The sequence below is a fragment of the Mastigoproctus giganteus genome, chromosome 6, assembly GCF_048544385.1.
Source record: "Mastigoproctus giganteus isolate SK-2022 chromosome 6, ASM4854438v1, whole genome shotgun sequence".
Classification (NCBI taxonomy): domain Eukaryota; kingdom Metazoa; phylum Arthropoda; class Arachnida; order Uropygi; family Thelyphonidae; genus Mastigoproctus; species Mastigoproctus giganteus.
This window is the reverse complement of record NC_143580.1, coordinates 44,254,457-44,277,678: the sequence shown is the minus strand read 5'-3', so window position 1 is coordinate 44,277,678 and position 23,222 is coordinate 44,254,457. Positions and strand designations below refer to the sequence as shown.

General features: G+C 36.6%; 1 protein-coding gene across 2 annotated transcripts in view; it reads right to left on the bottom strand.

The window, feature by feature from the left end:
- LOC150084211 (serine/threonine-protein kinase 26-like) overlaps nt 1-23,222 on the bottom strand; it is a 250,688-nt gene that overhangs the window by 15,368 nt on the left and 212,098 nt on the right. For both annotated transcript variants that reach the window (XM_090375930.1, XM_090375929.1), the window contains one exon: nt 8,402-8,755. In XM_090375930.1, the coding sequence (XP_090232056.1) occupies nt 8,402-8,755 (354 nt within the window). The remainder of the gene's footprint in view (nt 1-8,401; nt 8,756-23,222) is intronic.

The following is a 23,222-nucleotide window of genomic DNA, read 5'->3' as shown; positions in this document are numbered from 1 at the left end:
AAATTGTTGAAGATAAACATAAGAAAGGCACCTGGGGTGGATGGGATCTATTCAGTTATATTAAAGGAGGTAGCAAAGGAAGTAAGCAAACCATTAGCCATAATTATGAGAGCTTCCTTGGACTGGAGATGTGCAAATGTGACCTCAATTCGCAAAGGAGGATCAAAGGGCAATTTGTGTAATTACAGACCTGTTAGTTTAACTTCTGTTCCAGAGAAATTAATGAGCGCACTGATTAAAGAAGCACTGCAGGATCATCTAGACAAGACTTCAGTTACAGCTTGGACACAGCATGGTTTTGTTAAGGGGAAGTCTTGTCTGACCAATTTGATTGGATACTATGATGTGGTAACAAAGGAACTGGATGCAAAGAATAATTTTGATATCATATATTTGGATCTTAGGAGGCGGCAAATTGCTGCTATGGATAAAGGGATGGCTGAGTGGGAGAAGACAGAGAGTGGTAATCAATGGACACTGCTCTTTGTGGACTAATGTTATTAGTGGATCCTCCAGGGTTCAGTGTTGGGTCGTTTTTCTTTATTTATGAATGTTGTTTTCTGTATTTATTAATAATATTGATGATGATATATCAGCTTAATGGCTAAGTTTGCAGACAATATTAAGGTCAGCAGGATTGTTAATGACACTAATGACAGTACGCTGCTGCAACAGGATCTAGAAAAGTTGAGCAGATGGGCTGAGAGGTGGCAACTGATGTTTAACATTGACAAATATAAAGTACTGCATATGGGAAGCAGTAACCCCAGAGTAACGTATCAACTGTGTGGTACTACACTGATGGTTGTAGAGAATGAAAAGGACCTGGGGTAATTGTGCAGTCAGATATGAAGTTTTCTGAGCAGTGAAGATGGTCTGCAAGAGTAGCTCATGATGTCTTGTCAATGATATACAGGAATTTTTCTAGCAGGGATAAGGAGGTGATTAGCCCCTTGTATAAGGCAATGGTCAGGCCACACCTTGAGTACTGTATACAGGTCTGGAGGCCTCATTTTAAGAAGTATGTAAAGCTGCTGGAATGAGTACAGAGAAGGGCAACAAGGTTAGGGAATCGAACAAAGGGTTGCTCTTATGAAGAAAGGCTTAAGTTTTGCAAATTGCAGTTTCAGGAGACTAGGCACCTACAAGATGATCTGATTGAGGTGTATAAGGCCTTGTATTGTTTATGCATGCTCAATGCTGACAGGATTCTTCCTCTTGTTCAGAATAATCACCTGAGAGGGCATAAACTCAAATTGAGGAAAGACAGTAGTAGGGTAGATTGTGTGGAAGTTTGCCTTTAGCCAGCAGGTGGTTGATTGCTGGAACAAACTTCCATCTGTCGTAGAAGTTGATAGCTTAAATAGATTTAAGGCAGAACTAGACACATTTGGAATGAGTGGATGGGTGAAATGAGAAGGTTATTTTTTATTTATTTTTTTTGGCTCATGCTTGCTTTCTTGCATCATATGCCTGGTTTTAGCATTAGCATTAGGTAATGTTAATGCTAAAAACATGTTGTGAATATATTGTTCCAGGAAGGAATAATACATTAAATGAAACTACTGTTGATTTTAAAGGTAGAATTTCATTCACATTTTATAATCCTGTATTTATTTATGTATACAGGATCCATCACGTATTTATTTTAGCTAATTAGAAACATAATGTCATTGTGCTATATTTTAAGTCTATGACTAATGGCTTGATATGACCAGACTTGTCTTTCACCTCAAGGATCATGCTTCATCTCATCCAAAAGCTGCTTTTCAGTATTTAAGTACTTAATCTTATTCACCAGCTGATTTTACACCAGTATGCACCTAGAAGAACTTCATGAACTAAATATACACCTCAGAGGCACTTATGGAAAACATGAAGGGATTATCATCAGAGATGAAGAAAAGTGAAAAGCACAGAACTACTGATTTTTGAAAGAGGATACACAAAAAATATAGATGCTGTAGACAGAGCTGATCATTACACTGCTAGTTATTTGTTTGGTTAAAAATCAATGAAATTGTCGAGGAAGTTGTGTTTCTGGCTTGTAGAAGTTCTCAATTATAAACTATTTCACCTTGATGAAAGTGGCAGATATATCTCAAAAGAACCTTCATCACAAGCAGTTTCAAAAGAACTTTCTTTCAGAAAAAGGCTATCAAGTTCAGAAGCAGAAGACATATTGCACACCCATCCTTACTTTGTGATGAAAGATAAGAAGAAAACCATCCAGTATGTAATGGTAGAAGTGTTAAAAGTGAGAGAAAAGAAACAGTTTGGAATTGTGAGACATGTTCCAGAAAATCAGGATTGAAGGCTTTTGAAAATTTCAAGAAATACCATATATTAAAATTATACAAATAATTTAACATTAAAATGTCTAAAGATTTTTTAAAAATATTTTGCCAGGCAGTTTTATATATTAATTTTTGATCTTCATATTTGAAGTGTTCATTCCATTTTATTTTATTTTAGTGCTTGGCTACATAAGGAAGGCAAATGAAAATAATCATGAACTGCAAAGGGTTTAAACAACAGGCTGAAGGTAGAAAGATACACAGATGATGTGAGTAAGAGTGTTTCTGACTATTTTATACTGGGAAAATTAAAAATGGTAATTAGTGCCAAAAACAAGAGATATAAGAGAGTGCTGAGATGTACAAAAATTGGAAAGCTCTCAGATTTGCTAACAACCATCAAATACAAACTTCTCAAAAGTTAAATAGCATTCTCAATGCTATTTAAAATGACTTTAGATGAAGGATGGTAAAACCTAAAGATAACTTTAGTGGAAGCCACAAAAGAGATACATGGTGAAGGTCTGTAAAGAAAATACAAAATGGCGTGGTAGGCCATTTTGTAACCAAAAAGTTAGTGAGGAAGTTAGAGAAAAGAAAAAAATATTATAAAGTACATTTTGGCAGATAAAATTGACACATCCTTACTGGAATAAAAAGAAAAGTGTAAGAGGGCTAAGATATTGCACCTTCAAAAGAAGAGTGAACAAGCGAAAATCATAAATTTTACAGGAGAAAGAAATAAAGAAAGAAACTGTACATGTCTGCCAGTGGAAAAGTGACACTAACTTTCTCTAGTGGCAAACAGTAGAACTTTGAATCTGACACTCTTCTATTAAAATATTTATTCATTTGCAATGTTATTAACATCAAATCCACAAAAATTTAAAATTTTGCACTTGTCACTTTTCTTTTGGAGGTGTGATATGTATGTGCAAAACAGGCTTAAGAAAATCTTGCTAAGATTTTGGGAAAAACATGGAAAACAAATATCAAGAAGTTTTAGCATTTAGTTAAAGGTCTCACAGAACAGGGAGAAAACCATAATTAAGATAATCAAAAATGAACAGGGTGAAGTTAAAACATTAACTTTACCCTTTAAAAGAGAAGGATATTTCAGAAGTATAGAGATTTCAATATATTATTAAACAAACAACTGAAAGCCCTGCTAAAGAGAAGGAAAAGATTGAAATAGAGGAAACTGCATATAATGTCTGTATTGCTGATGTAGAAGGAGGCCACCAAACTAAAAAGTATGGAAGTATGGTTTAGATAAAATTAGATCTGAAATGTTGAAAGCCGGTGAGAAAAAAGTATTGCAGAATAGTATGCAGAAAGGATACTATACGATGTATGGAAAAGGCAGTTTTCTGCAAATAGGATCCTCACTCTCACTCCATTCCCACTCCCCTCGCCCAAAGAGGGATTTATTTTCTGGTTGCCTTCATTTTAGAATATGTGGAAAAAGCAGTTTTCTTCCCTCACCCTCCAGACCTTTTTTCTTTTTATAAACTAAATTAAAAATCATAATAACATTAAATAGAGGACACACAAGGGTCCCAAAATTAATTCCTTAGGTTTGAAGATATGAAATATTTTATAAACTGAAGCTTTTCTTTTTTTCAAAGGAAACATATCTTCACCCCCCCCCCCCCCTTATTAATCCACAGATATCTAAATCTATTCAATAGCAAACAAAGTTAAAAGCATATTAAGAATAATATAAATGCGAATATTATTGGTAGATTTTATTTTGATATACAGTCGGACCTCTGTATAATGAAATCGATCATTCCCTTAAAAAAATTCATTATACAGAAATTTCGTTATAAAGAAATATGATCTTTTCAACAAAGAAAAATACTATAAACTCAGAAATATAGGAAAAGAAGGGGAATGAATAAATTTTCTAACATTTTAAAACAATTTATTAATGCATACATATTAAGAAATGACTATTTACATGATGCCCACAATTTATTAGCACACTTTTAAGCATTATGTCGTAAAATATTTGGTTACTTTTTGTTGTACACTGGATTCTACTGTACACCGTTCATAAAAATGTTCGCATTTGTTTAATTTTCTTCCCATTGACGGTCTCGATGCAACGTTTCAAATGTTGCCAACATTTGTTTGGAAGGTTTAGTATTGCTCTCATTTTAATCCAACTCATTGTTGATATTGTCACTAGTTCTTTAAATATGCTCCAAAATGTTGGAGTCACTCGAATATTCAGCTACTATGACATCATTATCAACTCCTAAAAATTCATCAAGAACAATTTTTCCACTGATCAAACCTCGCTTGGAACACTTCCCAAGATTGCTCAATGTCTTCTTGTAGTTCATCCCTCTCATCTCTCTTAATTAGCATTTTAGCAAAATCTGCTTTTGTGAAACAATTCTTAATTGCTGTTTCTGTCACATCTTGACTCCACACTTTTGCCAACTCTGATATGCACATCCACAAATCTATAGGTTGGTTGGTTTCTATTTTCAGTATGTGCCTTCCGTAGTGCATTTTCAAATTCTTGATAATGCCTTGGTCCATTGGCTGAAGTTGAGACGAATTATTCAGAAGAATGAAAACAAGCTTCACACTTGTAAGTTTCGAAATTACCAAGTGAAGGTGGGCAGGGCAGTTGTTGATAATCAACGCGATTTTTCTGTTTTCTTTTGTCATCTTTTTATATCGAAATTTAAAATCCACTGCTCAAAAATTTCACTTGTCATTCAAGGTTTTTTGCTGTAGTTGTAGTCCAACTAACTAATAAATAATAAATAAATAAATTTTCTGTTTATACTACTTTACTCCCTTGAAATATCGTGGTTATTTACTTTTGCATATTATCAAAAGCTTCAGTTTTTCATTACCAGCCATATTTGCAACCAAGAGTGTAATTTCCTCCTTACTATTTTTACCACCTAAACATTTATCACCTTTAAAAGTCAGTTTCTTGTTTGGCAAACATTTAAAAAATAGACATGTTTCATCAATGTTGAATATGTCTTTGGACTCGTAGTCCTCCATAATTTTTTTCGAAACTGTTTCTTTCAATGAGTATAGTCTTCTTTGATTGAAACTCCACTTTCATCAGAAATAACCTTTTCGAGCAAGCCACAACACTCTTTAAATTTGCCCAGCCAACCAGAACTGGCTTGGAATGTTTTGTGCCTCAAAAAAGATGCATACTCCATAACCTTTTCTTTTATTAATAGCCCTGATATTGGCATGTTTTGGTCTCGAATCAACTTCATCCACTTAAAAAATGCTTCATCTGCATCTTCCCAAAGGCATAATTTCACCATGCTTCTGAATGGGTCATGTTTCCTCAAACAGTTTGAGTATAGAAACAGGGTTTTTCAGAATGGTTGACACACTACTGGCAGGGACATCAAATTTTAAAGCGATTTCTTTTTTTAATGCTGTGATCTACACTATTAAGTTACTTATTTTTTAATACCGTGATCTATCACTATTAAGCACTTTTACTTTTTCACACTACACTCAAGGATTTCCTCTTAGACACTAAGATTACTTGCACAGCAGTTAAAACAAAGCTGAAATTAGGGACCACTTGTAGCTACCATGTAAACAGAGACAGGTGAAATTTAGTGAAAGTAAAGATAACTCATTTCTTCGAAACAACAGATGAATTTCCGAGATAAAGGAAAATCACTCTCTTCTAATTCTCTAATAGGATGCTTATGGTAGAAAATAGGTTCACCAGAGCCAATGCCTACATCGGGAATACGCCTTAATCTTTGCCAATGGCTGTGGAGCTGACCAGAAGGACTTCTCGGCATAATAGCGTATAGGTTTTACTTCTTTTTAGTCATTGCTGACCCAATGCTGGGCAAAGGCCTCTCCCAAACCTGCCCATCTTTTTCTATCCCGCAGCATGGTTGGCAGTTTCCTCCTGTAGGGTTTTACAGGCACCATTAAATTGTAAAATGTTTTAGCTCTTAATTCGTGGAATTCAAGCCTTTAGCTCTTAATTCATGCTTTCTACAGCATCAGTTTTATTGCCTAAAGGCCAGAGGTGCAAATGATGCGTACCCAGGTCTCTTGAAATCAGTTCATTATATGGAAATTTTCTTCGTTATAGGGAAACTATTTTCAATGTAATGTAATGACCAAGGGGAAATCAAAAAAGTTTGCTGCACAGAAAATTTCGATATATGGAAGTTTGTTAAAGAGCGGTCCGACTGTATATTTTATATATACAGTCAAGCAGATTATTGTATTAAATTATCTTTTTTTTTTTTTTTTTTTTTTTTTGTAAGGATATGTTTACTAGTACATTTAACCCTTGTATAACACTGTAGTTAGGTTCCTATAAAATCCCGTGTAGTGCGAAACCATTTTATATGGGACTAAGAATCAGTACAAAAAGGGGGGTTATGGTCCAAAAGCTAACAAAAATACACCATTTCATTAACAAAATTCGTTAAAAAACTAACAAAAATACACCATTTCATTAACAAAATTCGTTAAAAAACTAACAAAAATACACCATTCCAGATTTCGTGTATCTTCTGCTCTCTTTAAAAAATCATTAATCTGAGTTTGTCTGCATTTGCTTGATAGATCTTTGTAAATTTCATCGTATGGAACTAAGCATTTTTGAAGCTCCCTTTTGAACTTTGGACTCCTTTCAGTCGAAGGATCTGCATTATACGATTCTAATTGCTTGGCTAATTTATGCCTTCCCGTATGCTTTTTCGTGTAAAATTGTAAGTTCAGAATTTATCTGCATTGTCATCCTCTGAATTTATTTGGTTTATTTCTGATGCCATTTCCACCAAATTTGCTTCATCAGTCTCTTTTTCTACCAGTAATCCCTGAACATCTTCAGAAATCATATCTTTTTTTTTTTTTTTAAGCAGCATCAGTAACTAAGGCCACGTTGCTCTGTGTATATTGTCTATAAATTGCGTGTTTTTTGAGATCGATTTTTCTGTTTTGCTGGACGAAAAACCTGAGCTTCCGGGAGAAAAAAACAATACTACCCTCATTGTGACTAATATGACTAATTCAGCCATGTTGTGAAAGAGACTCATAAAAATTCCTTAATCGACAGGATTTGAACTCAGGTTTTTTCCACCCAGTGGGGGGGGGGGAGATGCCGATTCTGCTAACTGTGCTACCCGCAAGGGCTTCACCACCAAAACCTTCCATTCCTACCTACTTAGCAAGTTGTACTATCGCACAGTTTCCATTTTCTGCTGATTTGACAATATTTCGTAAATGAATTGGCTGTGGCCATACATTTTTCCAATACACATTTAATGTTGACGGTTTTACTTCTTTGAGCCATAAAGCCGATACAGTCCACAATTGAAAAATGCTTCCATACCTCCATCACTTCAACAGATTCAAAATCAATTTTTTCCAAAATCCATTGTAACGATTTTCTGATGTAATGAGTTTTAAAGGTAGATATAATGCCTTGATCTAATGGCTGAATTAAATAAGTTGTATTAGGTGGTAGGAACATTACTTCAAAGTTTGGATGACTTAAATCTTTTGGATGGCCTGGCACGTTATCCAATAGTAATAAAACTTTGAAATCTAGATTTTTCCACAAGTTCAATAGCACAGAACAAAATAAAATACAGGAATTTTCCAATAATTTTTATTTATTTTTTGCATAACGACTAGTGAGTCAACAGCGGGGATTCACAAAAAAGAATGGAAACGTTGAAAAAATTACATCAACATAACAGCAGGGTCTCCTCTGCACAAAAGCTCAAAAATACCGTGTTATGCCAGGTTTGTTGCATTTCTCTAACCGTGTTATAGCAATACCGTATTGTTTGAGGATTTCTGCAATTTATCAATCATGTTAGAGTGAAACAGTATTGTAGAAGTACTGTGTTATACAGGGGTTGCCTGTATTACTTAATTCTTGTTTGGTTTTGACATTTTTCAAATATTCAAGCAAATATGAAGTCCTATTTTGAAAATTCCAAATAAGTTTTACTTTAAGCTACTCAACTTTATGCATTTTAATAATTCAATAATCAGGTAATGTTAATTTAAAGAATTTTATAAAGCACTAAAAAAGTGATTTATAAAATTCTCAAGTGCGTTCTTACCTCGGAAACTAATGGATGAATGACAGCTGAAAGACAAGAGGATCCTTTTACTAATGAAGGTTTAGTTGGAGAATTAGGGGATGTTGGTGATTTAGGAGGTAGAGAGTCTCTGTCACGTTCACGATTGTCTCTAAGATCTCTTATTTCCCTGTCTTGTAAAATGTCTCTTGAGTCATGAGTAGAATGCTCTCGTGGAGAATTTAGTTCCCTATCTCGTTCTCGTTCTCTTTCCCTATGGCCTAAAATTTCTCTATGTTTTTGTTCAAATTCTTCCTTTCCTTCTTTCTCTCTTTCCCTCTCCCTTAGTTTCTGCTGTGGAGGTGGCGGGGGTGGAGCTGCACTTGTTGGTCTTATCTGTATTTAGTCAAATAAGAATATTAATTCCATATTAAGTTTTAAAAATGTACAGAAAAGCTTATTTAATTAAGTCATAAAGTTCTAAAAATATCGAGACTCTCAAAATATAAATATAGTTCTAAGTAAGGTGATTAGAAAGTTTCTATTTAATTTTAAAATGCCACCGTAGGAGTGAAAAATCACACAGAATATTTATTAAAATTATTAGAGAATTTAATATTATTTAATATCTGGCACTACAGATTTGTTTTTGTTTTGTTTTAGGTAACTAATGTCTCTGCAACTGAATATTAGTAGTAAAGCAGATTGCAGCCAGATATGAAGTATGGGCATCAATAACAGCTTTCAGAAATAGTGGCAAGCTCAATGATTAAGGAATGCAATACTCAATCTCAAACCATTAAATGTTGTTGCCACCAAAACTGATGGCAATGGAATCTGGTTGATAAGAAAGTTATGATAGACCACCTACTACTATTTAGAACAAGATTATTAGAGTAGTACAAAGTGCTTTTTCCATGTGTGCATGAAACTGAACTACCTAACCATTATGTACAGAAAAAACAGAAAAACAGAACTGAGTGCAAACCATGGGAACTACATTATGTGCAATAACTTTATCAAGACTGTGATTGAAGGATGGGACTTGCTGAGATCATGTCTGGATGGCTAGAGGACTGGGAAGACCTTTCAAAGAACATTAATTGGTCAGATAAAGACAATTTTCACATTAGAGACTTCATCAACAGACAAATTATTGGAAACTAGACAGTCTGTAGAAAACAGCAGAGAAGAGCCAAAGCCAGTGCAAAATGGCATGTAGTGCAAAAACATCTAGATAATGTATAATAGAAGTTACTTTGCTATGCTTCAGAATTTTGTTTTCCCTGAAATCATGTATTGTCCAAACATGCAAGAAATTATATTTAATCAGGATGATACTACAAGCAGAGCTGCTGTAAAAATTACTTATTAATTTTTTCCTAATACATGGATTAGCAGATGTGGATAACAAATTGGCATATAAGAAATCCTGATTTGATCCCACTAGATTTTTACTTTTTTTAGCTGGTCCAAAGAAAAAGTTGATCAGTGAAAGTCAAGAACCAGTGATGAACTGGAGGGAATTATTAGAGAGAAAAGAATGGTGGTGTTCCATTAGCATTAGTAGAGACATATGATGCAAGAAAGCAAGCTTATGCAGCATCAGCCAAAAAAAAAAAAAAAAAAAAAAAAAAACCTTCCACTTCACCCCTCCGTTCGTTCGAAATACCTGTCCAGCTGAGCCTTAAATTTATTTAGGCTATCAACTTCCACAACAAGGGATGGAAGTCTGTTCCATCAACCAACTACCCGCTGGCTAAAGGCAAATTTCCGCACATCTATCCTACATTTGTCTTTCCTCAATTTGAATTTATGCCCTCTCAGGTGATTATTCTGAGCAAGGGGAAGAATCCCATCAGCATTGAGCATGCTCAAACCATTCAAGGCTTTATACACCTCTATCAGATCACCTCGCTGGTGCCTAGTCTCCAGACACTGTAATTTGCAAAACTTAAGCCTTTTTTCGTAAGAGCACCCCTTTGTTCCATTCACTAATCTTGTTGCCCTACTCGTTTCAGCAGCTCTACATCCTTCTTGAAATGAGGCCTCCAGGCCTGTATACAGTACTCAAGGTGTGGCCTTGACAATTGCCTTATACAAGGGAATAATCACCTCCTTATCCCTGCTAGAATAATTCCTGTATATCATTGACAAGACATAATGAGCTACTCTTGGAGCACATCTGCACTGCTCAGAGAACTTCATATCTGCCTGCACAATTACCCCTAGGTCCTTTTCATTCTCTACCACTGTCAGTGTAGTACCACAGAGTTGATACATTGCTCTGGGGTTGCTGTTTCCCATATGTAGTACTTTACATTTGTCAATGTTAAACTTCATTTGCCACCTCTCAGCCCATCTGCTCAACCTTTCCAGATCCTGTTGCAGCAGCAGCATACCGTCAGTAGTGTCCTTAACAACCCTGCCAACCTTTGTATCGTTTGCAAACTTGGACATTAAGCCCGATATACCATCAATATTATTTATAAATACAGAAAACAATAATGGACCCAACACTGAACCATGAGGGACTCCACTAATAACATTAGTCCACGATGAGCAGTGTCCATTGATTACCACTCTCTGTCTTCTCCCCCTCAGCCACCCTTTTATCCACAGCAGCAATTTGCCTCCAATATCACACTGCTCCAATTTGTGCAGCAGTCTTCCATGTGCAACAGTATCAAAAGCCTTTCTAAGATCCAAGTATATAATATCAAAGTTATTCCCTGCATCCAGTTCCTTTGTGACTGCATCATAGTATCCAATCAAATTGGTCAGGCAAGACTTCCCCTTAAAACCATGCTGTGTCCAGCTATAACTGAAGTCTTGTCTAGATGATCCTGCAGTGCTTCTTTAACAAGTGCCTCCATTAATTTTCCTGGAACAGAAGTTAAACTCACAGGTCTATAATTACTTGCATCAGCCTTTGATCCTCCTTTGTGAATTGGGGTCACATTTGCACATCTCCTCCATCAGTCTACCTCCCCTGAGTCCAAGGAAGCTCTCATAATTATGGCTAAAGGTGTGCTTACTTCCTTTGCTGCCTCCTTTAATATAACTGGATAGATCCCATCCACCCCAGGTGCCTTTCTTGTGTTTATCTTCAACAATTTCTCCTCCACTTTACTCTCAGTTATTACAAGATTATCTAGCTTACTGCCAGAGTTGAATACACCTCTGTGTGGACTTTCTTTCATGTTCAGCAGAAAATATGGCAGTTGATCAAGAAAGCATGTTGGCAATACTGGTGCCTGTGATGATATTTGAACGTGTAAAGTAAATGGTATAAAACTGTTCGAAAACATTTCTTTCAAGGCACACCTGCTTATATTTATAATTGTTAATAAATTTTTTATGCTCTCTTATTACTCAGAGAACATAAATTACAGGAGGCTACACTGGATTGCAGGAAGTAGAAGCCTAGGGATTCCTTGTACCACATGGCTAATACTAATACAAATATCGCAATAATACCTTTAAAAAATAGGTAATAACTTTCAAATCGCCCTGTATATAATTACTGATATAATGCTGAGGGTAGCCATCACGTGGGTATAAACTACACAAAAATAATACCACTCTCTTATGTTGCGCACATTTGAAACAAATTATTTGTATTTCTTATGATAATATATATAAGCAAAGCCCATATGTTTAGGCTATAAAAGCCATAAAGAAGAAAGGGCAAACAGGAAAAACGAGGATTCAAAACAGACTCAAACTTCAAGTTAAATCTATGGCTTTATATAAACTGATCATTTAATAAAAAATTATTATGTATATGAAATATTATAACAGTGTGTGTGTGTGTGTGTGTGTGTGTGTGTGTGTGTGTGTGTGTGTGTGTGTGTGTGTGTGTGTGAGAGAGAGAGAGAGAGAGAGAGAGAGAGAGGGACTCCCTCTCTTTGAAACTTGACTTTCTGCAACCAACTTTCCTAACAGTGAAGTAATTTTCCTTGGTGATTTCAATGTTCACAACTCCAGCTGGCTTCTGTTTTCTTGTCACACAGATCCAGCTGGTTGAGATGCTGAGGCTTTTGCAATTACTAATGATCTCACATAGATTGTTCATTTACCTATCAGAATACCAGACAATCCTAACCACACAGCCAACATGCTTGACCTTTTTCTCACAAACAACCCTTAAAGTATACGGTCGAGGCGGGTGGTCTCTTCTCCAATGGAGCCTTTCTCTCATGGCCATTCCAACTGAGTGTTGTTTGGCATTACAAGAATGCAAAATGGGGATGATCTGCAAGATTTCTTTTCTTCTATCCCTTGGTTGGATTACTGTTTTAAATCTGATGTCAATGTTTGCTCAGATCGTGTCTGTGAAATTGTTCTTGTAGTGATGAAATCCTTTATTCTACACTTCACCTTAAAATCTCATCCTTTATCTAAACCTTAGTTTTCCAATAAATGTGCTAAGGCTGTTCAAGATAAGAATGTTGCATATTGCAATTGGCTTGCATCCAAATTGCGAGGTTTATTTTCTGCCTACAAAGCTCGCAACAATCATAAAGTAGTTACTAATCAGTCCAAATTGGATTTTGAACAGGCTAAGAGTAGAATACTTGCTTCTTGTCCAAATGTCAGTCAAGCATTCTAGTCTCTTGCCAGAGCTACTGGCTGCAACTTCTGCCCATCTCTACTCCCACCTCTGTCAAAACTGGATAGTTCTATTGCCACCTCAGCTAAAGGTAAAGCTGACCTGCTAGCATTCTACTTTTCTTCTAACTTGTATTAATGATCTTGGTAAACCACCTCCTGCCATTCCCAGTACATTCCATTCAATGCCTCTGTGGTCTTCCATCAAAAGGATGTCAGAAGAATTTTGAACAATCTTATTGCAAAGAAAGCACGAGGCTGATGGTATTTCCCCACTTTTTTCGAAAACCTGTGCTCCAGAGCCTACTCTGTTCTGTGTCACCTTTTTATACTTTCTTATTTCACGGGTGTTTTCTTCTGCTTGGAAATTTGCTCATATCCAGTCAGTTCCTAAAAAGGGTGACAAGTCCCTCCCATCCAATTATCATCCCACTGCACTTACTTCTATTCTTTCCAAAGTAATGGAGAAATCCATCACTTCTAAACTATCTGGGAAATCTCCTATCTGGTCAATGGTTACCAGCATGGATTCCATCAGTGTCGATCCACTGCTTATACTGACTTATGTTACCCATCTATGGACAAATTCAATGGAAAAGTTTCATGAAAAAACTCAAGCAACTGCTCTTGACATTTCAAAGGCTTTTGATCATGTTTGGCATAAAGATCTTCTAAATAAGTTTCCATCTTATGGTTTGCCAACTGTTTATTGTAGTTGGGTATCCAGTTTTCCCTCTGATTGCTCACTGCAAGTGAAAAATTCTGACATCCTTTTAATGGAAGACCACAGGAGGCATTGAATGGAATGTACTGGAAATGGTAGGAGGTGGTTTACCAAGATCATCAATGCACAAGTTAGAAGAAAAGTAGGATGCTAGCAGGTCAGCTTTATCTTTAGCTAAGGCGGCAATTAGAACCATCTGGTTTTGACATAGGTGGAAGTACATGGCTCAGCTTTCTCCAACTCTTTTCCTCTTGTACATTAATGTCCATCTTCCATTGATGGGAAATCCTATCCATAGTTTTGCTGATGATAGCACATTGCATTCTACCTTCCAGCTTGAGAAATCTGGCACTGCAAAAACAGTTTCAACTTCTCAAATATCCACTATCAATTCTTTATTTCCAGGTATTCCTTCAGTGGGGCAAAGATAACTTAGTTGATTTCAATCTTTCTAAAACTCAGTACTGTCATATCTCACAAAAAAGATTCTTCTGCTCCTATGCTTATCTTCGATGATACTCAGATTTATAGACAAGATCATATATCTCTATTAGGAATTACCTTAACTTCTAACCTCTCTTGGCTTAAGCACATAAATATTGCTTCCTGTGCATCTAGAAAACTAGGTTTTCTCTTTCACTCTTGGCATTACTTTTCTTTCAAGCAGCTGTTCACTCTGTACAAAATGAAATCCATGCTACCATGGAATATTGTTCCACATCTGGGGTGGGCTCTCAAAACCTCTCTCAGTCTTCTACATTCCATTCAAAAGGGGGCAGTTAGGCTATTTAATGACCCACCTCTAATAAAGTCTCTCCACTCTCTATCTCACAGATGTTCTGTTTCTTCTGCATGCCTTTTGTATAGATAGTTCCACAGGCACTGTTCTTCTGAATTTCTATAATCTCTCCCCCCTTCCAAACCAATCTGAACAGGTGCTGTGACCAGTCAGCATCCTTTTAGTCTAACTTCAAACTCACAGAACAAACTTTTCTTCTTCCTTATTTATTCTATTTCCCAACTTCCATTTTCTGGAACACCCTCCCTTCATACATATTTTCTGAAAATTATTATCTATTAAATATTGGTGTAGATAAACCATATACAGCTCTTAAACAAAAACTACAATAGTAGTGTAAAGGCATCGTTTCAACTGTATCTTACGAGGGGGTATCAAAATGTTCGTACCTTGACCTAGATAGAACATCAGTAGGAAGATGCCATTTTTAATATAAGTTGTCTACATATTCAATAACTAACATGTGAAATTTCATTCCTGTAGGTGATCGTACACCAGAGGTGGAGCCCGGTATCTGAGGAAGAACATAGTGACAGACATGTGACGATTCATTTCATTGCAAATGCAGTGGGAATTAGTTATGGGTCTGCCCACAGCATTTTACATGACCATCCGCACATGTCTAAGGTCTCCGCATGATGAGTTCCAAGATTGCTGACATGTTTGCAGAGGTAATGTCGAATGCAATGTTCTCGCCAACTGTTGGATTTGTGTAATGCAGATGTTCAGAACTTTTTTGATTGGTTGGTGACAAATGACGAATGCTGGATGTACCAGTATGATCTGGAGACTAAAGACATGTCAAAGCTTTGGAAGCACAGCTCCTCCCCACCTCCCAAAAAAGGTAAAGAATACTCCGAATCGTAGTTTCAGGCAAAAAGTGCACTTCTATGATCAAGTCATTAAACAACTGATCCATAGTTGGGAGAAATGTGTTACTATACATGGACAGTACATAGAAAAGGATGAAAGTTCCTGTGAAGTTTCACCTTTCTAGGGCTATTATTTCTAGGTAAGGGTATGAACATTTTGATACCCCCCCCTTGTATATTGTGATCATCTTTCACAATGACTTACCATGTATTGCACTACCTCAAATAAGTAACACTTCACTAACAGAGAAGACTACTGTTAACTATTCTTGGTGGGCACAACCACCACCACCACCCAGACAGCACCGTTTCAAGGCTTGTTGGCCTTTCATCAGTGGGCTAACCAGTTGTGAAGTTAATCTCACAATATGAGAGATGCCAAAAGGTGTATGTGATAATACTATAATAAATCTAAATGCAACAAGGCATAATATTATAAGAGCTTAAAATTATCTATTAAATATTGGTGTAGATACATCATAGACAGCTCTTAAACAAAAAATACGATACTACTATCGCAGTTTTCGTTTAAGAGCTATTTATGGTGTATCTACCCCAATATTTAATAGATAATTTTAAGCTCTTATAATATTATGCCTTGTTGCATTTAGATTTATTATGAAAATTATTATCTACAGAAATTCAAGTCTAATGTTAACACGTGTCTTCTTTCATCTTCTCAACCTTCAACCCATGCACAGTATTAAGTACTGTAGGTTTTAATACTTTTGTGCTTGAGGTTTTCATAAAAAAAAAACCCCTCTGTAACACAGAATGGATTCTAGGAAAAGGAGTGGATCTGAAATTGAAAGGTAATCTTTCAAGTGTGTAACCAGCTTTAAATTTGAGACTGCAATGAAAAGTGAACCATAAAAAATAAAAAAAAAACGAAGAGAGTCTGATATTTAAGGCTTGCAAGATTTTAGTGCATAAGAGATTCAAGTAGGAGAAATAAAATGGCAAGGGAGTAAGTAGTTCACAGTATGTGCACTACTTCCTTGCCAAATGAATAACAAGAGAGTTATATCTGAAATTTTTGGTTATGAGGATTGTAAGCATAGTTTTTCCAAGACTATCAATAGAGTAGCCAGCTACACTAGAAAAAAAGTTTTTAACATCAGAGAGTAAATGATTTTTGAGAATTAGAATAACTCATTAGCGTATTTAAAGTGTTTGGCACAATTAAACAGTATAGCTGAATGGAACTAATAAAGTGTCTAGCAATGAAGGGCTTGCTATTTCAGAGCTCATGAACTTTTAAACTGAGCAGTTAGAAGATTCTGTCCAGAAAGGCATCTGATCATGAAGGGTACGCAAAAATAAAATTGCAATTTTAAGTTTTAAATTCTTTTGGGACTTTAGATCAAAGGGAAGCATACTTATGTGGGGGTAGGTTAAAGGCAGCTGTTTGGAATTAAGTTTGAGCTAAATGCTGATTTAACAGATGATCTGTTTGTGAGTTGTTTATGCTCCTGAAGTTGAATGGCACAGAAAGAAAGTGATAAAAATTTAAAGCCTCAAATGGGGATGAATCTAGTGGAAGCAGAGAGTTATTAAAGCCATGGTTTAACCGAGGAAGGAAGTCAAAGAATCAGGAATTCTGTTATGGTTTAGGAAAAATTCTCTTACTTTTGGTTGCAGATTGGCCTATAGACATTTCAAATGCTTTGTGCTTTCTTGAGAGAATAAAAGATGTGGAGATTCTGAGGGATAGCTCTGTAGCATTTTTGCAGCAGCCAGTTTGCATTCAAATAACAAGATTAGGTCAAGATTCACTAAGGTTGTGATATACTAGAAAATAAGCATATTTTGGACAGTGTATTTATAGCAATGAAACACAGCCAGTTAGCTAGCCAGAATAGTGTCACTTTTCTGTAATGAGGATAGAGTCAACCAAGTAAAATAAAGAATCATGGCAAGTTTTTGGTTAACATATTTTCAAGAGAAAATATAACACTCCATTAGAGATTGATGTCTGTATTCTGAAATATTTTTTGTTGTAAGTTTTGAAATTTAGCACTTTGAAAACATTCTGATTCAAAAAAAGCACCCAATCTTGAAGGGGATGCAGAAACAGTACTGCGATTTAAAACTTTAAATCCTATTTAGGGCTTTGACCAAAGGAAGACATTGTAGGAGAGAGAGAGAGTTTGAAGTCTGAAATAATTAAATGCTTGTTGATAATGGCCATAACAAACCAACAACAACAAAAAATAAATAAATAAATAAAATAATAAATAAATAAAAAATAAATAAGTGTAAATGATAATACAGGAATGGAAAAGCAGATAACCACTATGGTAATATTGGTTGATTTTAACTGGCATTTCACCATATCAGCTTCCAAGTGGTTATTTCAAATTTACCAGTACAGAAATTTAATGAAAATTCTACCACCACCACCACCATCTCCTTTCCTTCCTCTCTTATTTGCATGGAAGACTATTGTACAAATTGGAGCAGAATGGTATTAAGGGTAAGTTGCTACAATGGATGAAAGGATGGTTAAGTGGGAGAAGACAGAGGGTGGTAATCAATGGGTGCTGCTCTTCGTGGACTAATGTTATTAGTGGAGTCCCACAGGGTTTGATGTTAGGTCCACTGTTGTTTTGTATATTTATCAATGATATTGATGAAGGTATATCAGGCTTAATGTCGAAGTTTGCAGATGATACAAAGGTTGGCAGGGTTGTTAATGACAGTAATGGCAGTGTGCTACTGCAACAGGATCTAGATAATTTGGGCAGATGGACTAAGAAGTGGCAACTGAAGTTTAACCTTGACAAAGGCAAAGTACAGTCTGTCCTCGTATAGCACGATAGTTGTGTTCCTAGAAACCCTCGTGCAATGCAAAATCGTGCAATATACACAACAGGCCCTATGGGAAAAGTGGGGTTAGGTGCCGACCACCCAAGATTGAACACACATTTGGAACCAAAACATTACCAAACACAATAAATAATCGGGTAATTTTAATCGTTATAAAATACTTACGTATTTTATAATGATTAAAATACGTAATAAAAAATGATATATATTTTTATTATAATATAATAAATAATGAAAAATATTTTTTTATTATTTATTATATTATAATAAAGTATTTTTAGTATTTTTTAATACTAAAAAATTTATTATATTAAATAAAATAGTCGTAATAAAATTATAATACGTAAGTCGATGGACTACATATAGAAAAAGTCCATCATACGAGTATCATGGACTTTTTCTATATGTAGCAACACAATTATATCATTATACTGGAATCTTTATACACCGTAACTCCTGAATAATATCATGCTTACGTAATAAAATATTGTTAATGCTTTTGCTTCTATCGTAAGCAAACTTGTTTTTTGTTTGATTTTCTATCCAAACAGATAGAAAATCGAAAAACAGATAGAAAAGACAGTCGTTCCATCTCTTCCAATTCTTGTGTCTTAATCTAATGGATTTTAATTATACTTTGAGTTGTTCCCGCTATCAAAGTTGTTTTTATTTTCTCCGTATTCTTTGTAATTCTCGGCGTTGCCTCATTTAGGTCTGTAGCACGTGCAATACCACATGGTCTTTCATTTCGCTCAAAGCGTTTCACAATTTCATATTTTTTCTCTATCGACAGAGGCGGACTGGCCATAAGCCTTATCCGGGAAATCCCGGTGGGCCGGAGGCCGGTGTGATTTTGGCCATAAACCGTAGTATGAGGCCACTATAAATTTTTCCAGGAAAGAATTTTTGACCCAGTCCGCCTCTGTTTATCGATATTGTTTTCTTTTTCTCTCTGAATCTGCAGTGTCTTCGCCAGGATGCTTCCTTTTCACACCTTTTAAGTATTTTACTCATTTTTAAAGCACAATTACAAAATGACGAGGCATGCTTGATACACATAAACAAAGCTGCGCGCGTGTAGCAACTGAATAAACAACACCGTAAAGGCCGAGATACACTATTAACACCTCACATTTTACTAAAGCACATTTCTAGGGGTTGCTACCATAAAAGAATTTCCAGTTGCGTTTCTGCTAGTGGAATCTGTTATAAACTGGTCGTAAACTCGATCTAATTGCAATTGCAAATTATCGATAGCTGGAATTGTGTGGGTTTTTACGTTATTATGGTGAAATGTGTTTCCCCTTCACTGATATAAAACACATAAATACATTTTCAGAATCTTCTTCATTCCTATCCTGTTGCGTTCGATTGGGGTGATTCCGCGTTCGACTGCCATTTCTTGTAAACACAAAGGCGAATCGTGCATAAGCGAATTCGGTTCGTGTTATATAAGATAACGTTTCCCTATTTATAAATCGTGTATGATCGAATTCGTGTAATGTAAACATGTGTTATACGAGGACCGACTGTACTGCATATGGGTAGAAGTAACCCCAGAGAAACGTACCAACTGTGTGGTACTACACATAAGGTGGTAGAAAATGAAAAAGACCTGGGAGTAATTGTGCAGTCAGATATGAAGTTTTCTGAGTAAAGCAGACAGGCTGCCAGGGCAGGTCATGGGGTTTTGTCAATGATATATAGGAATTTTGCTAGCAGGGAAAAGGAGGTGATTATTCCTCTGTATAAGGCAATGGTCAGGCCACTGCCTTGAGTGCTGCGTACAGGCCTGGAGGCCTCATTTTTGGAAGGATGTAGATTTACTTGAGCATGTGAATTTGAGGAATTCACACTTGATGAATTTGAGGTATTGCTCAAAACATCAAAGGCAGATATTATTGGGATATCAGAGACTTGGTGTCACACAGATATAAGGGATGCAGAACTGCAATTTGGGGAGTACAACGTCTACAGAAAGGATAGACAGGATAGGAAGGGAGGAGGGGTTATGCTATTAGTTAAGAAACACATAAAAACCAAGGAAGTGAAGCCAGTCGACATCGCTGGACAGTGCAGTGTGGAGTCAGTTTGGTGTGACATAAACATTGGGAGATGAAAATTGAGAGTAGGAGTGTGCTATAGGCCTAATGATTCTGATGAGTATAATAAGGAACTGTACAGGGAAATAGAGTGGGCCAGTAAATCAGAGTGTCTTATAATGGGAGATTTTAATTTCCCAGATATTGACTGGAATTTGGGGGCTGGTTACTCACACACTAGCAGGGCTTTTGTGGATTTATTGGATGATTGTTTTCTACATCAGCATGTTCGGGAGGCAACTAGAGGGAGTAATACTCTTGATTTGATTATCAGCAGTGATTCTTCATGCATTAAGAATCTGCAGATAAATGAACCACTAGGTGGCAGTGATCACAGTGTGCTGAAGTGGGATTTACTCAAAGAGGTAACTACCATTAGGGGTAAAGGGAAGGGTTATTGCTTCCGTAAAGGCGACTACGATGGACTGAGACAGTATTTAAATTCTATACAGTGGGACCAACTGATGATGTTACCAACAGCAAATTCAAAATGGGAAGCATTCAAAGAACTTATCTTGGAAGCTACTAGGCTTTACATACCAACTAAGAAATATTGTTCAAGGTTTAGGCCAAAATGGATGTCAGATGAACTAATGAGGCATATGGCAGAGAAGAAAAATGCATGGGATACATACAAATTAACACATGACACAGAAGCCTATGATAGATACAAGTTGATATGCAACCAAGTTACAAAGGAGGTTAGGCAGGCGAAGGCAGATTATGAGAAATCTTTGGCAAGGGATGCAAAGAAAAACAGCAAAGAGTTCTTTACTTATGTAAACTCTAGAAGGAAGGGAATGAATCAGATTGGTCCACTTGATATTGATGGGTCAAGTGTTGATGATCCTGCTCAGGTAGCTAACAAACTAAATGAATATTTTGCATCGACATTCACACATGAGGAGTTATTCAGCGAGGGGAATGCCAGAGGTGTATTCAACTCTAGCAGTAAGCTACAGAATCTTGAAATAACTGGGAGTAAAGTGGAGGAGAAACTGTTGAAGATAAACACAAGAAAGGCACCCGGGGTGGATGGGATCTATCCAGTTATATTAAAGAAGGCAGCAAAGGAAGTAAGCAAACCCTTAGCCATAATTATGAGAGCTTCCTTGGACTCAGGGGAGGTACCCATAGACTGGAAATGTGCAAATGTGACCCCAATTCACAAAGGAGGATCAAAGGCTGACACAAGTAATTATAGACCTGTGAGTTTAACTTCTGTTCCAGGAAAATTAATGGAGGCACTGGTTAAAGAAGCACTGCAGGATCATTTAGACAAGACTTCAGTTATAGCTCAGACACAGCATGGTTTTGTTAAGGGGAGGTCTTGCCTGACCAACTTGATTGGATACTATGATACAGTCACAAAAGAACTGGATGCAGGGAATAACTTTGATATTATATACTTGGATCTTAGAAAGGCTTTTGATACTGTTGCACATGGAAGACTTTTACACAAATTGGAGCAGTGTGACATTGGAGGCAAATTGCTGCTATGGATAAAGGGGTGGTTGAGGGGGAGAAGACAGAGAGTGGTAATCAATGGACACTGCTCATCGTGGACTGATGTTATTAGTGGAGTCCCTCAGGGCTCAGTGTTGGGTTCATTATTGTTTTCTGTATTTATAAATGATATTGATGATGGTATATCGGGCTTAATGTCCAAGTTTGCAGACGATACAAAGGTTGGCAGGGTTGTCAAGGACACTACTGATACTATGCTGCTGCAACAGGATCTGGAAAGGTTGAGCAGATGGGCTGAGAGGTGGCAAATGAAGTTTAACATTGACAAATGTAAAGTACTACACATGGGAAACAGCAACCCCAGAGCAACGTATCAACTCTGTGGTACTACACTGACAGTGGTAGAGAATGAAAGGGACTTGGGGGTGGTTGTGCAGGCAGATATGAAGTTCTCTGAGCAGTGCAGATGGGCTGCAAGAGTAGCTCATGGAGTATTGTCAATGATATACAGGAATTTTTCCAGCAGGGATAAGGAGGTGATTATTCCATTGTATAAGGCAATGGTCAGGCCACACCTAGAGTACTGTATACAGGTCTGGAGGCCTCATTTCAAGAAGGATGTAGAGCTGCTGGAACGAGTACAGAGAAGGGCAACAAGATTAGTGAATGGAACAAAGGGGTGCTCTTACGAAGAAAGGCTTAAGTTTTGCAAATTACAGTGTCTGGAGACTAGGCACCAGCGAGGTGATCTGATAGAGGTGTATAAAGCCTTGAATGGTTTAAGCATGCTCAATGCTGATGGGATTCTTCCTCTAGCTCAGAAAAATCACCTGAGAGGGCATAAATTCAAATTGAGGAAAGACAGATGTAGGATAGATGTGCGGAAATTTGCCTTTAGCCAGCGGGTGGTTGGTTGGTGGAACAGACTTCCATCCCTTGTGGTGGAGGTTGATAGCCTAAATAAGTTTAAGGCTCAGCTGGACAGGTATTTTGAACGAACAGAGGGGTGAAGTGGAAGTGGGTTTTTTTTTTTTTTTTGGCAGATGCTGCATAAGCTTGCTTTCTTGCATCAAATGCCTCTACTAATGCTAATGCTATATACTGTAATTAGCTGAGGCACTGGCATATTAAAATTTGCTCTTTGAAGAGTTCATCGTTTTGTTATTATTAAAATGTATTTTCAGAATGTACAGAGAAGGGCAACAAGATTGGTGAGGGGAATGAAGGGATCCTCTTACCAAGAGAGGCTTAAGTTCTGCAAATTGCAGTGGCTGGAGACTAGGCACCTGCGTGGTGATCTGATTGAGGTATATAAGGCCTTGAATGGGTTGAGCATGCTGAATTCTGATGGGATCCTTCCACTTGTTCAGATTACGAATCTAAGGGGGCATAAATTCAAATTAAGAAAAGACAGATGTAGAATAGATGTGCGGAAATTTGCCTTTAGCCAGCGGGT